Here is a 15,232-nt window from a genome sequence, read left to right on the forward strand (position 1 = left end):
CCATAAACATCCTTCCCCTGGAGAGAACGTCCTCTCCTCCTCGCTAACAGATACCTTTTTGCTTACCTTTTTATTTATTTTTTTCAGTGTACCCAAATCCATTTCTTAACCCCTCCTTCAGGAGGCCTTCTAGGACCTTACCTATGCCATTTCTCACCTTTTTACTATACTGCTTTGAAAAACTGCTCATCAGCAGTTTTGTGTCCTCCAGATCCATCAGCAAACTTCCTTGAAGATGTCAGTACCTTTCTTCTCGCGGCAGGGACTCCAGCCAGTGGCTCAGTATGAAGCATACCGAGCAGGCAGAACTAGATTTCTAAAGAAATTCCTACCAGAAACAAGGGCTCCTTGGAGACAGACTGGATTCCAGATCTGGGACAGGGAAACTACAAGGTAAACCTTATTTGTCGTGGGCCAGAAAGCTAGGGAACAATCAGAGACTACTGGAGGAAGGTCAAAAGGATATAGAATCCACTATCCTTCAAAGGTGCTGTGGCAGATAGTTAATTACAAAGTGAAAAACGTACAGTGAGCTGGCAGCACTTTCTAACCAAGTGATCACATTTAGGAGCGCCTCCTGATGTGATAGAATATGAAGTACACAGCATCACTCACAAGTCCTGTCAAGTGAATCCTGACAGAATAGACAGGGGATAAAAGAACAACTTAAAGACACTACGAGGAAATAATCAGATAACCAAGAACATGTGCACTCTGCAAGACAACTGACTAGTCTCTTCAAAAAGCCAGCATCATGAAAATAAAGATGAAAGGACTGTTCTATACTAAGACTAAGAAATATAACAATCACACACACGCTACTTGTGAGCTTTGAAAAGATCTTGGTTCCAAAAATTAACCAAAAACACAACTACTGAAGATGTTTAGGAGATAACTGATAAATTCAAATAGGATTGACTATTAGAAGATATTAGGGAATTCCTGGCAATATTCTTACATGTAATCATGGCACTGTATTAATAAGTAAGAAAGAATATCCCTGTCATTAAAAGATACATGCTGAAGATGGTTACAGTAACTACGTAACGAATGGGTAATGAATGGGTAACATGTCATGTTGTCTGTGACTCAAAAATTTTCAACTAATACATATACAAATGCGATACACATAAAAACTCATAAATAAAGCAATTAGAGCAAAATATGTAGATGACAGTATACCGCAATTAGTTATAAGACTCGTCTTTAAACTTTTGTTTGAAAATCATCACAATAAAAAGCCAGGGAGATTCAATCAAGTTATAAAATAATTAAAAGAAAACAAATTCCTTGTCGATAACTTTCACTTAGCATCTCCAGGTCATTTAACTTTTTTTTTTTAAGTACTTTCTGTCCATACAAGTAACCTCTTGGCCTCCTGAGGACAGTAAATTTTAGCAGGTTTGCGGATGCAAAAATAGCTCAACAAGCATTGTTATTCATAACTAACACAACAGGCAAAACCCAAAATGTCTATTGATGTCAAGTCCTAGCTAGGATATGGAACAATATAAAGTTTCTCCTGATGGGAGTATAAGCACAATCACACTGGAAAAAAATCTGGCTCAGTCAAAATAGCTAAACACATACATATCCCATGACCCAAGAAACTTTTCTCCTGGTTGTATACCCATGAGACTCTTGCACATAGGCATCAGGAACAAGAATGTTTAGAGTAGTACTGTTTATAAACAGTAAAAACCTAGAACCCAAATTTCCATCAACAAAGGAATGAATAAACTGATACATTAGTTCACAAATACTATACAGCAATGAAAATGAAAGAACTAAAGCAACACGCAACAAGGGTGGATCTCAAGAACAGAATATAAAGAAAGCAAGTTGCAGAAGAATACGTGCAGTGATTTATAAAACCTTCAAAAACATCAAAACGAATCAATACATTATCTAAGGAATCAAATACTTGGAAAAGCAAATGAATGATAAAGGCAGCTCAGAACAGGGAGGACCTCTAAGGTGAGAGACACATAGGTGCTTTCTGGGTTTACTTGCTTCATTAATATATTCTTTTTAATAATTCAGGTGGTTAAGTACAGAGGCATTTACTGTACCATGTTTCTTTAGATACTATGGTCGACTTACTGTTATTTTTTTATTCTATTCAACATCTAACAAAAACAAATGAGTTTTTTTAAAAAGTACAGATCCTGACTTTAAGGTACTTAAAAACCTCAATTCAAAAGTAATACTAAATCACGTGATACCTCCATTTATATTTTCCTCTACATTTTAGTAGTGAACTATGAAAGGTTATCAGTATTCAAATAGTTAAGCCCATCACTAGTACCAGTTAGTGAAATAATCTGTAAGAAAATAAATTGCCAGTCAGAGAGTGGGGAAAAAAAAGTCATGTCACATCTAAAACCTAATGGCACTTACAATTTACCTATTTTACTGAATGATTTGAGCTCATGGCTTGATTGATAAGGCAGCGCAACCTTCAGGATCTGATGCAAAGGGCTGCCCTTTTGCACTTTTTATCAAGGCAGAACCAGTTAATACAAGTTCTCAACAGAGATGGAGACATCTCTGTCGCCTGCCACTTTATGATAAGAAAATTGCTAAAGTCACAAAATCTCACTTATACCCTACCCACTCTTTAGAGGCCTGAGCCTATGACCTAGACAAAGGCCACAGTAGCAGACCCCATGACAGGGATTTTAGGAATGATTTCGAACAGACACCACAGAACTCTGGTAAAGTCCCCACTGAACCTGGCAATAAAACAGGTTACTGGGGGAAAAAAAAAAACAGAACCTTTTTTTAAAAATAGTCAGAACACCTTAACGTGAGACCTATCCTCTTAATAATTTTAAGTGTCAATATAGGTACAATGGTAAAGAACAGATCTCTAGAGCTTATCCATCTGCAAGACTGAACTTAAATGCCTGTTGATTACTAACTCCCTATTTCCCCCTTCCACTCTTTGAGCCCATGAATTTAACAATTTCAGGTACCTCGTGTCATGCAGCATCACTTTTGATGATTGGCTAATTTCTCTCAGCACAAAGTCCTCCAGATTCATTCATGTTGTGGCACACTGCAAAATTCCCTTCTTTGTTAAAACTGCCTAATATTCCACTATACGTTTATGAAACATTTTATTTACCTATTTATCTATCCTTTTTGTTTCCACAACTTAGCTACTGTGAACAGTGCACAAAAAGAAAAATCATTTGCAATGAATAGTTGAGAGGAAGTTTCATCTCCCATGTTCAACTATTGCAACTAAATCCACACACTGAGAAAGGCGGGCCCAGCATGAAGGGTGTGTTAAACTGTTCTTTATTCAAAGTCAGACCCAAGGCTGATACCAACCAAAGGGAAAAAAAAGATTTATAATTGTGGAGCTGCCAAAGCATGAATAAGCACATGCTTCATGTTAAAACTGAGTCAAGAAAGGTTCAGGATCAAGCAGAGAGGATGGTTATATCTATATTTTGTTTCATTAGAACTTTTACATGGAGAGAATCTCAGTGGTTGCTCTATAGCATATTCCTGCCCATGTTACATGTACTAAATGGATTTCCTATTAATACCAGAGACAACTCCTCATTTATACAGAAGGACCCACCACGCTACTGCTTCTCCCTCCTGTCTAGGGCTGGGTATGTGTTTAGCCATGGGCTTATGTGTCTGTCATCCCCACCAAATTAACTAAGACCAAACTAAAAATTGTGCAAGTATGCCAAACCTGAAAAAGACTCACCAAAAGAAGGAAGAAAAAAATAAGTGACTAACACTTCTATCACAAACTATATGAACAGTATAAGCTCATATCTACTTCCAATAGCGCTTCAAACTCTAAAACAGTAACTTGGTGTTAAAGATTGGTTAAACTTTTGATTATCTACCAACCAAACGATGTCTGCTTTTTACAAGTTCTACAATAAAAGTATAATTCATGCCAAAACTCCAACATAAGCATTTATAATACAAGCATGTCAATCAAAGGAGATCCCCATCCACCACCAGGAGGTTCTCAAACTAGTAATAATCCATTAACTACACTGTGAGAACTACCAGCTCCTCATGGGTTCAATCCTTGGTCTATATACCAGCCTCACCATTACTCTATTCTCTCAAGTAATCAGAATGATTTAAAAGTTCACAGGAACATTTACTGAAAAACAGTTAAACAGCAGCTAAAAAATTAAAAAGAAAGTAAATTCAACCATACAAGAGTAAATACAGGACAGTACATCTATCACATAAAATATTATTCAGCCATTACAAAGGATAATGTAAATAGAGTCATTATACACATTTCAAATGTATTACTTAACACATAAAAGAGAACAAATTCCCTAAGATTATGTATATGATCGAGCCATTTTGATAAAAATGCACACAAGTATATGCACCTAAGTATATTAGGAATACATAAATGTTTGTAAGACTACCCATCAAAAGACTTACAGAAATTATCACCAAGCAACCTTTCACCTGTATTTTCTAATTTTTCTACAATAAAAGTTATTTTTGTTTAAGGAAAAAAAATCACAACTAGATATTGCTATCTTACAACAATATCTAGAAATAGTGTGAGGTAATGCAAGGAATTTTAAGAAAATCCCTAGAAATGTCAGGAACTTTGTTATCAAAGGAGAAACTATTTTAGAGGACAGGGCTGCATTTCAAAGACCTGCATATTGGAAGTGCAATTCTTTCCTCACTTTTCGACTTCAACATACGAGATGCCCACCCACTCATTTTCTTACTGAAGGCCCAGGCAGTCACTTTACATGGCCACTACTTCTTTGAAAGAACCTATTCCAAGAATTTGTTCAAAATGTTCATAACAAATAAGGCTCCTCCTCAAACATTTTAAACCTTCTTTATGGCTAGCTACAATGGTAGCAGACATAAGGCATGTGCAACAACATTATTTACTTAACACAGTGTTGAGGTGCTTTGCACGCCTTCACCTCAACTATAAGGAGGGTACATCATTAGCCCTCTCTTATAAAACAGGACACAACCTACTCAAGGACATGGTCGCAAAAAACCCAGGTAAGACTTCAAACCCAGGCTCCTTCCCTTTAAGTGCTTAGTCCTTATGAAGGGCTGCAAACCACTCAGGTCCTTCTCTGCAGATCCTTTAACTACAATCAAGATAGTATCTGCCCTGGGGTGTTCACTAAGGGCTTGACTGCTCTTTGCCTTTCCTTCTCAGGCCTAATGACCTTTTTTCTTTTATTTAATGACCTTTTTTCTTTCATTTAATTTACACAGTGCTTACTGTGTACAAGGTACTTACGAGAGATACAAAAATGAGTACAGCACAGCCTCCATCCTCAAAAATCTCTTACAAACTCTTTGGGACTATGAGTAAACTACTGAGCTACTATCAAACCTAGTCAACTACTACTGAATAAGACGCATACAGCTATAAAGAAATACCATGAAACATCACAAACTCCCATAAAGCTTGATTTCAAGTGAAATAGGTTTTACTCATTAAAAGACCAAAATCTGTCTTAAAATTAAGCATCTTAAGTAAAAATATTTCTATCTTCTTAAGCATAAACACAGTTTAACGATAAAAAGAGCTAATATTGATTAAATGTATTGCTATGCTAAGTGTGTTATTCAGTTCACTTCAGTTCAGTCGCTCAGTCATGTCCAACTCTCCGCGACCCCATGAGTCACAGCACGCCAGGCCTCCCTGTCCATCAACAACTCCTGGAGTTCACTCAAACTCATGTCCACAGAGTCGGTGATGCCATCCAGCCATCTCATTCTCGGTCGTCCCCCTCTCCTCCCGCCCCCAACCTTTCCCAGCATCAGAGTCCTTTCCAGTGAGTCAATTCGTCACATGAGGTAGCCAAAGTATTACAGTTTCAGCTTTAGCATCAGTCCTTCCAATGAGCACCCAGGATTGATCTCCTTTAGAATGGACTGGTTGGATCTCCTTGCAGTCCAAGGGACTCTCAAGAGTCTTCTCCAACACCACAGTTCAAAAGCATCGATTCTTTGGCGATCAGCTTTCTTCACAGTCCAACTCTCACATCCATACATGACCATGGGAAAAACCACTGCCTTGACTAGACCTTGGTTGGCAAAGTAATGTCTCTGCTTTTTAATATACTATCAAGGTTGGTCATAACTTTCCTTCCAAGAAGTAAGCGTCTTTTAATTTCATGGCTGCAATCAGCATCTGCAGTGATTTTGGAGCCCCAAAAAATAAAGTCTGACACTGTTTCCACTGTTTTTCCATCTATTTCCCATGAAGTGATGGGACCAGATGCCATGATCTTTGTTTTCTGAATGCTGAGCTTCAAGCCAACCTTTTCACTTTCCTCTTTCACTTTCATCAAGAGGCTTTTGAGTTCTTCTTCAGTTTCTGCCATAAGGGTAGTGTCATCTGCATATCTGAGGTTACTGATATTTCTCCCGGCAATCTTGATTCCAGCTTGTGCTTCTTCCAGCCCAGCGTTCCTCATGAGGTACTCTGCAAAGAAGTTAAATAAGCAGGGTGACAATATACAGCCTTGACGTACTCCTTTTCCTATTTGGAACCAGTCTGTTGTTCCATGTACAGTTCTGACTGTTGCTTCCTAACCTGCATACAGGTTTCTCAAGAGGCAGGTCAGGTGGTCTGGGATTCCCATCTCTTTCAGAATGTTCCACAGTTTATTGTGATCCACACAGTCAAAGGCTTTGGCATAGTCAATGAAGCAGAAATAGATATTTTTCTGGAACTCTCTTGCTTTCTCCATGATCCAGCGGATGTTGGCAATTTGATACAAACAAACCCTGAGGTTGGTACTATTCAAAGCCCCATTTTAAAAGGCTGTAACAGGACCTCCCTGGTGGTACAGTGGATGAGAATCCACCTGCCACTGCACGAGAAATGGGTTCGATCCCTGATCCAAGAAGATTCCACAAGCCACAGAGGAACTAAGCCCAGTGCACAACTACTGAGTCTGCGCTCTAGAGCCTGGAAGCCACAACTACTGAGCCTGCAGGCTGCAACTACCAAAGCCTGGGTGCCCCAAACCCAGTGCTCTGCAACTAGAGAAGCCACTGCAATAAGATGCCCACTTGCCGTTAACTACAGAAAGCTGCTGCGCAGCAACAAAAACTCAGCAAACAAAAATAATATAATTAATGTTAAAAAATAAAAGGTTATAACAGAAAACAAAGGTTATCTGCCTAAAGCACACAGCTAGTAAGTAACAGAACTGTGATTCAGTTGTGGCAGTTTACCTCTTTATTCTGGCTTCCCTGGTGCCTCAGCGGTAAAGAATCCGCCTGCCAATACATGAGATGAGGGTTCTATCCCTGGGTTGGGAAGATCCCCTGGAGGAGGAAATGGCAATCTACTCCAGTATTATTGCCTGGAAAATTCCATGGAGAGAGGAGCCTGGGGGGTTGCAGTCTATGGGGTCCCAGGATCGGACACAACTGAGCATGCATGAATGCACCTCTTTACTCTGCCTTTTGACTCAAGCATTTATTGACCACCTATTACATGCAGAGCAGTGTGTTGAGAAACGAGGAGAAGGCAGTGAGAGTTTATTCATGATGCTCACCTTTGAACTGAAAGACAGATAAACAAAAATCAAATAATCAGACTGTATAAAATGCTATAAAGGAAATAAGGTGGTGTGACAGGATAACTGGAAAAGGCTTACTTCTGTTCTCTTGTACTTTTGTTCAGTCTATTCCCAAAGACAAGCTGGTCAGACAATCAGCCTGGGGACCACAGAGGCAAGGAGAAGAGAAAAGACCTACCACTGCTAGTGAAGATGGTCAGAGAAGTGGCAAGAAGACCCAGTTTCATCATAAACGTGGAAACTGGCTTAGTGATTGAACAAGGTCTCAAGCTGGGACAGAAAGAACATCTGTGATTGCAGAAGACAGGTGATATTCTGTGTAAACGAACAAGTATAAACACAGACTCTGGTTAAAGCAAGAGAATAAAGCTGGACTCAGAAGAGATGCCCTGACTATGGGGCTAGAATCCTGCAAGCAATGGCAATTCTATTCATTATGGGTGGGGGAGAAGCACAGTCAGACTGCTATGCTAGGGGAAAAGTAGCTTTTGCACAAAAGGTTTTGTTCCTTTGGGGGGGTAGTGTGGTGTGGTGTGGTGTGGTGTGTGTGTGTGTTTACTTGCAAGGTGGGAAACTACAGTAGAGAAATTAACTAAGAGAAACTGGTGAGAAATTTTAAAAACTGACTAAAGGAGGAAGCAACAGGAATGAAGAGAGATAGCTTCAAGCATCAGTCAGGATATACTCGACTACAGGCATGAAAATGGAACAAGAAATATACCTGCAGAATCCAACATGAAATACCTACTGTACTAAATATACCCTGCATGTTTTCGCAAATGTGTTGGCATGTTCCCCAAAACCCCAGTGAGCCAATGTCCTTTCTACTAAATAATACACGCCTAGGAGAGTATCACCTATCCTTGATGACTATAGTTTCACAGCATCTTTTCAAGTGTCTGTACATATTATTTCATTTAACATTACAAAATGACAACTAAATTTAAGCAAAACGTAAACCACCACATTATTCTCAGAGAGTACATGATTTTCAAAAACAAACTACTGGATTTTTTTTTAAGTCCAGGTCCCACACAGGCCTCAACAAATCACAGAATTTGAAAATTATTTTAAAGAAACAAAAGGACTCAGACCAGGTTCAGCATGTTGAGAAGGCCCAGTGCTATTTTTAGAAAGAGCAACACTTCTCCAAGTGTAACTTTTTCCAAATGATACTAACAAGGTCAAGGATCATATCCTATCTGAAAACAAGACCTGTGTAACATTGCTAGGATCTTTTACAATGGCTTATTTTACAAGTGCTGGATCTCCGGGATTTTATTTACATCTTCCTATCACATACAGCTTGATGTTTACACATTTTGTATTTGAAAGTTATATTTGTGTTTCCTGCTCATGTATGTTTTCCTTCTATTCATTTGTGTATATATACACATATATATGTGCTATGCTCTACTAGCCTTAAAAAATACTGCCTTTATTAAGATTTCACATTCATTGGATAATTTGGGTCTCAGAACAACCTTGTGAAATATATTAGTAAAAACTTCATCTTCCCGTCTGTACAGTGGTGGGACGGGAGCTCATAAAGATAAAACTTGACTGGTTCAAGATCTCACAGTCAATGGCAAGGGCAGGGCCCTGTCGGTGCCTTTAGATTCTTTGTGCATGCTCGCCTCCCAGTAGGACACTACCAATTTCGTACTTGAATATTCCCGTGCCTCTCTTCAACAAAACTAGATTGTAACTAAAAGCCGTACAAATGCCGCCAGGCCAAAACTCTGAGCGTCTAAATGCAGTCGGAACACTAGGGCTCTTCAGTAAACAAACACCAGCACACGTTTCAGTCCGGACACCATTCAATGCTGGCTTTGCTCCACTGCACAAAACTTGTTAAAATACGGCCTTAAAGCATAATCCTTAATGGAACTGTCTTTTTCGCTCAGTGGGAAGTGCAGTTAATCGGAGGTGACTCATACCGTTACCTGGTTTTGTAAATCAATAATTTTGAGTGCCAAAGCAAAAGAATGAATTACACAGCTCCCTCTCCATCTGCAACTCCAAAGTTGCTTAAGTGTCAATGTGCGGTAGTAAAACCTAGGGACAGAGGTGGGTGGGGCTGGAGCTAGCATTGCCCCTCTCGGCGCCCGCACCGTCCCAGGTGACCCTTCTCCAAGCCCAGCGGGTCTCTTCCGACCCCCAATCCCGCAGGACCAGAGTGACTACCCGGCCCCGCAGCCCCCATCGACCAAGACCAGAGCCCCGCCGGGAGCTGCAGCTGTGGCGACTCGCAGAGCCAGGGCCGCCCCTTCCCCGGCGATCCCGCCTGTCCCGTGCAGCCCGCACACCTGGCAGCCCCCGCCCGGGGGGGAACTGGCTCCTAAACGCGGCGCCCCAGGGCGGCCGGCAGAGCCGGGGCAAGTCCGCTTCCGCCCCGAGCCCACAAGGCAGCGCGCCCGCGCCCCACCCCCGCGGGCGCCCCACGCGGCCGGGGCGCGGAGGGGCCCCAGATGCCCCGGGGGCGAGAGGGGGCGGCGGCGCGGCAGACGAGGCGGAGGAGGAAGAGCGGCCGACGAGCCCGCCCGGGGAAGAGGAGGCGCGCGCCCCGACCGGCCGCGAGGGCAAAGCGGAGAGCGGAGGGAGGCGGCGGCGGCGCCGCGGGGACGCGGGAGTCTACCTGCGAGCAGAAGTACGAGCCCTGGATGCCCAGCTTGATGCAGGTGGGGCACTGGAGCTTGGCCTCGCTGCTGCAACCGTCCGTCTCGCACACACGCGTCTCCACCGCCGCCATGCTGCCTGGCTGCTGGAGGAGCGCCTCACCGAGGAAGAAGGGAGGAGGGCGGGAGGAACGGTTGGGCAGAGGGAGGGCAGGGGAGGGGAGAGAGGCCGAGCCGGGGGAGGAGCTCGGGCCGCCGGGCCTGGGCGCGGGAGGAGGAGGAGGAGCGCGGGGCCTGCCCGGAAATCGCTGCGCGCCCCGGCCCCGCCCCGCGCGCGCCCCGGCCCCGCCCCCGTGGCCTTCGCCCCGCCCCTCACCCGAGGCCCCCAGCCTCTCGGCCGCCAGTGCGCACGTGGTAGCCGCAAGGGTACCTGGCCTAACCCTCGGCCTCCGCGCCATCGCGCTTCGACCTGCAGCGAGCCGGCGCCCGGCGGAGAAGGCCATGCTCGGCCGACTAGGAAAGGCCCTCTCGATGTCTAACGAGAAACCCCCAGTTGTCGCCTACTGACTGGATCCCAGGACTTTGAACGTCTGCCATACTCTCGGGTCGTTGGAAAGGATGCTCCACTCCTCTGTGTTGGCCCACCCGGCAGCTCCTTGAAAAAGGAAAGTAACTCCATTTTTAAGTTCTGTTTCTCGCAGATAATGTCTGCTTTGAGGCCTAAGGACCTCCGCTGATTCACCAAGAAAGGAAGCCCGGGAACTGTTGATGAAGAAGTGTGCTGGGTTTTGCGTCAGCTTTCCCTCGTGCCCTCTTATGTTTAACACCACTCCCTCCTCCATTCGCAAAGCACGTGCTAGTGATAGTAACACAACTGCTGAATATCCAATATAGTTTTTTGTATTATACCAATTGATTGTTTCAGAGGTCAATAGGGGAGGATTGTGCTGATCATGAACTGTAACAATTGAAAGAAACTTTAGAGGAGAGTCCCTTGTACTGCAAGGAGATCCAACCAGTCCATTCTAAAGGAGATCAATCTTGAGTGTTCATTGGAAGGACTGATGCTAAAGCTGAAACTGCAATACTTTGGCCACCTCATGCGATGAGTTGACTCACTGGAAAAGACTCTGATGCTGGGAGAGGTTGGGGCGGGAGGAGAAGGGGACTACAGAGAATGAGATGGCTGGATGGCATCACCGACTCGATGGACATGAGTTTGAGTGAACTCCGGGAGTTGGTGATGGACAGGGAGGCCTGGCGTGCTGTGATTCATGGGGTCGCAAAGAGTCGGACACGACTGAGCGACTGATCTGAACTGAATGCGAACTGAACTGAATGCAAATCTAAGTCTCTTCGGCTATATCCCAGGTCTGCCATTTTCTAATTGGTGCTTGAGTATGGTTCTGTCACAAGAGAGGAGAGAGGGACTAGTATTTACTGATCATCAACTTAGTAGTGCAAGTTCGTGTGCCCAACTGCACAGTGAGAGCAAGGAAACCAAAACATTGAAGTCTGGAGCAGAGAAAGGTTTATTGTAGGACTGTGTAAGGAGATGGATGACTCCCTGCTCTAAACTGCAGCCCCCCATCCCACCCCCACCTCCACCCCCACCCCCTACCCCCACTCCCAACCCTGGCTCCCTGAAGTGTTTTGGCAACACATATTTTTAAAGCCTGGTGAAGGATGGAGGGAGTTGCAAATCAGCTGGTTTACAATTTTCTCATTGACTGAAAGTGAAGTATCTCAGGTAAACGGCAGTCCTAGGTGACAGAAGGCCTGGGGCTCTGTGCTCAGGGTTATCAAGTAACATCTTCCATTCTGTGAAGGGTTTTCACATCTGTAAAACAATTCAGGCAGTGTGTATTAAATACTATTATCTGGGTATTTCAGAGAGGAGCTAAAGCAGAGGATTTAGGGAAAGGCCACATGGAAGGCCCCATAGGATCCTGCTCCATTACAAACTAAGTGCTGAGAACTTTGTGTTACCTAATAAATATGTTTTTTAATCTTTCCAAATTTGATAGATGAGAAAAGCACATACTTATTTTTAATAGTTTTGTTATATAAGTACATATAAATAATTAACAAAATTAAATAATAAATTATAAAATGCTATATATACATAAAAAGAAATCAAACACCAAATGTATATACATAGATGTACATGTATATGCACATATAGGCTTTCTTGGTGGCTTAGAGGTAAAGAATCCACCTGCCAATATAGGACATGTGGGTTCAGTCCCTGGGTCGTAAAGATCAACTGGAGAAGGAAATGGCAACCCACTCCAGTATTCTTGCCTGGGAAATCCCATGGACAGAGGAGTCTGGTGGGCTACAGTCCATGGGGTCGAAAAGAGGCAGACACGACTTAGTGACTAAACAACAGTAAAAACAATATGCACATATAGCACATGTATATAGAATATTTTAAAGAAAAACTGGATCATACTATGCAGGTGTTTACTTACCTGTTTTGTTCAAGTTGTGAACTATATTGCCATCAAATATAATTTTTCCAGGAAATTCCCTTGTGGTCCAGTGGTTAGGACTCTGCACTTCCACTGCAGGGGGCACAAGTTTGATCTCTACGTGGTGAGCTAAGATCCCATATGCTCTGTGGTACAGTAAAAAATATATATATAATGCATATTGAGCTTCCCTTGTGGCTCAGCTGGTGAAGAATCCGCCTGCAATGTAGGAGACCTGGGTTGGATCCCTGGGTTGGGAAGAGCCCCTGGAGAAGGGAAAGACTACACACTCCAGTATTCTGGCCTGGAGAATTCCACGGACTGTATAGTTCATGGGATCGCAGAGAGTCGGACATGACTGATCAACTTTCACATGATGCATCTATATGTATATTTTATAAATATGTATGTGTACTTTTTCCACAATTTTTGATCTCTGCATAATATTCTGTTATATAATTTACTGAGCTAAATCCACTAATAATAGACATTTAGATTATTTTTAATTATTACAGATTATAAACAAAGCTTCTGTAAGTATCTTTTTAGTTCTAACCACATAAATCCTTATTTATTTAGGATATATTCTTAAAAATAAAATTGCTGCATCAAAGGGTTGTCACTGCTGTTTATTTTTTATATAGTTTGCTAGTTTTTTCCTCAGAAAGTGTATAAAATTTACACTCTGGTCAGAACTATATTAGAGATCTTATTTCCTGAGACCTTACTAGTGCTAGGTATTATCTATTTTTAATGTTTTTCATTGGGATAAATAGATAAATCTATTTGTTACAGATTATAGTAAGGCTGAACATTTTTCTCTGATTATACCTTTTTTATTTCTATGTCTTTGCTTTTATTTGTTAAAATTTCTTTTTTCAAGAACAATGCTAAAAAGAAGTCAAGATACAAATTGGCCATGGTACCATCACCTAAACTCATCAGTGTTTCATCTATCCTAGTTACCTTCAATCCTTTTTCACGTGTGTATTAAATGTTTACGTATTTGCTGTTATTGATAGAATATTTTGTTCTGCATTTTCACATAGCACTATGCAATGGATTATTCTTAGATTTATAGAAAACCGGAAGTCCCATTCCTTTTCTACATGATAACTCTTTGTGTATTTGTACTATCGTGTCTTATGGTTTATAAGTTCTTACTGTATTTTATTGTATGTTTAGATCCCTTGTCATCTTTGTCCATCTACTCTGGAGGAATTCCAGTTTGCTGGCTTCTGATGGGTTGTGTGCAGGATTGAGCTAATCAGATAGAGGAACAGGAATTTCTGAAAATTCTAGTTAAAAAGAACCTCAGGGTTCTTCTCAGGCACAGGGAGACTGGAAACTCCTGTTGGCCATCTCCTCTGGAGGCTGCTGCTTCCTTGATCTTTACTAAAGCCATACTGTAGGCCAATTAAGAGCACAGATGTTGCATTAAGATAGGCACTGTTCAGTTCAGTTGCTCAGTCATGTCCAACTCTTCACAACCCCATGGACTGCAGCATGCCAGGTTTTCCTCTCCCTCACCAATTCCCGGAGCTTACTGAAACTCATGTCTATAGTGTCAGTAATGCCATCCAACCATCTCCGCCTCTGTCGTCCCCTTCTCCTCCCGCCTTCAATCTTTTCCAGTATCAGGGCCTTTTCAAATGAGTCAGTTCTTCACATCAGGTGGCCAAAGTATTGGAGTTTAAGCTTCAGCATCAGTCCTTCCAATGAATATTCAGGACTGATTTCCTTTAGGATGGACTGGTTGGATCTCCGTGCAGTCCAAGGGACTCTCAAGAGTCTTCTCCAGCACCACAGTTCAAAAGCATCAGTTCTTCGGTGCTCAGCTTTCCTTATAGTCCAACTCTCACATCCATACATGACTACTGGAAAAACCATGGCTTTGACTAGATGGGCCTTTGTCGGCAAAGTAATGTCTCTGCTTTTTAATATGCTGTCTAGGTTGGTCATAGCTTTTCATCCAGGGAGCAAGCGTCTTTTAATTTCATGGCTGCAGTCACCATCTGCAGTGATTTTGGAGCCCTAAAAATAAAGTCTCTCACTTGGTACATAAAAGGAAAATGAGAAAATAAGTAGCTAAGAATATTGAAAGCCAAATTTTCACTGTCTAAGCAGAAAGTTTAAAATATGGGAATGCTGAAGGCTATAATGAATTGTGTAGGATTATACTGGAAATAGAAGTATCAGTGTGAACTCAAACTTTAGACAGATAATACAGTTGTATGTGTATACGTTTGGGTAACACTTCACCCACTAAGAGGACCTAGTAGCAATGAACACACCTAATTTCCAGATCTTGGCTTCTAAAAACCACTACCCACTAAAAGAATCAGAGCTTCTTGAAAAATTGGCACTTTACAGGAGCAGGGGAAGTACAAGATAAGTCTGTAAAGTCCCGTTGTACCAAAATATAAAGTAAAGGTCAAAGATGATGGAGAGGATAAAAAGGACATTGTAGCCAATTTAAAGGAGCTCCCACTGGCCAAACTGGAGATAATCTGAGCATTAGAATAAATAATGATAGTATTAGGTTATAAGCCATTTT

The 15,232-nt window shown here is 42.1% G+C and overlaps 1 protein-coding gene across 1 annotated transcript in view; it reads right to left on the reverse strand.

Moving 5' to 3' along the window:
• METAP1 (methionyl aminopeptidase 1) overlaps positions 1-10,419 on the reverse strand; it is a 50,277-nt gene extending 39,858 nt beyond the window's left edge. The window contains exon 1 of the mRNA XM_055433970.2: positions 10,222-10,419. Coding sequence (XP_055289945.1) covers positions 10,222-10,335 — 114 coding nt within the window. The 5' untranslated portion in view covers positions 10,336-10,419. The remainder of the gene's footprint in view (positions 1-10,221) is intronic.
• Positions 10,420-15,232: the final 4,813 nt, after the last annotated feature.

Source organism: Moschus berezovskii, chromosome 5 (assembly GCF_049115385.1).
Source record: "Moschus berezovskii isolate FMDL1 chromosome 5, NW_MosBer_1.0, whole genome shotgun sequence".
Lineage (NCBI taxonomy): Eukaryota > Metazoa > Chordata > Mammalia > Artiodactyla > Moschidae > Moschus > Moschus berezovskii.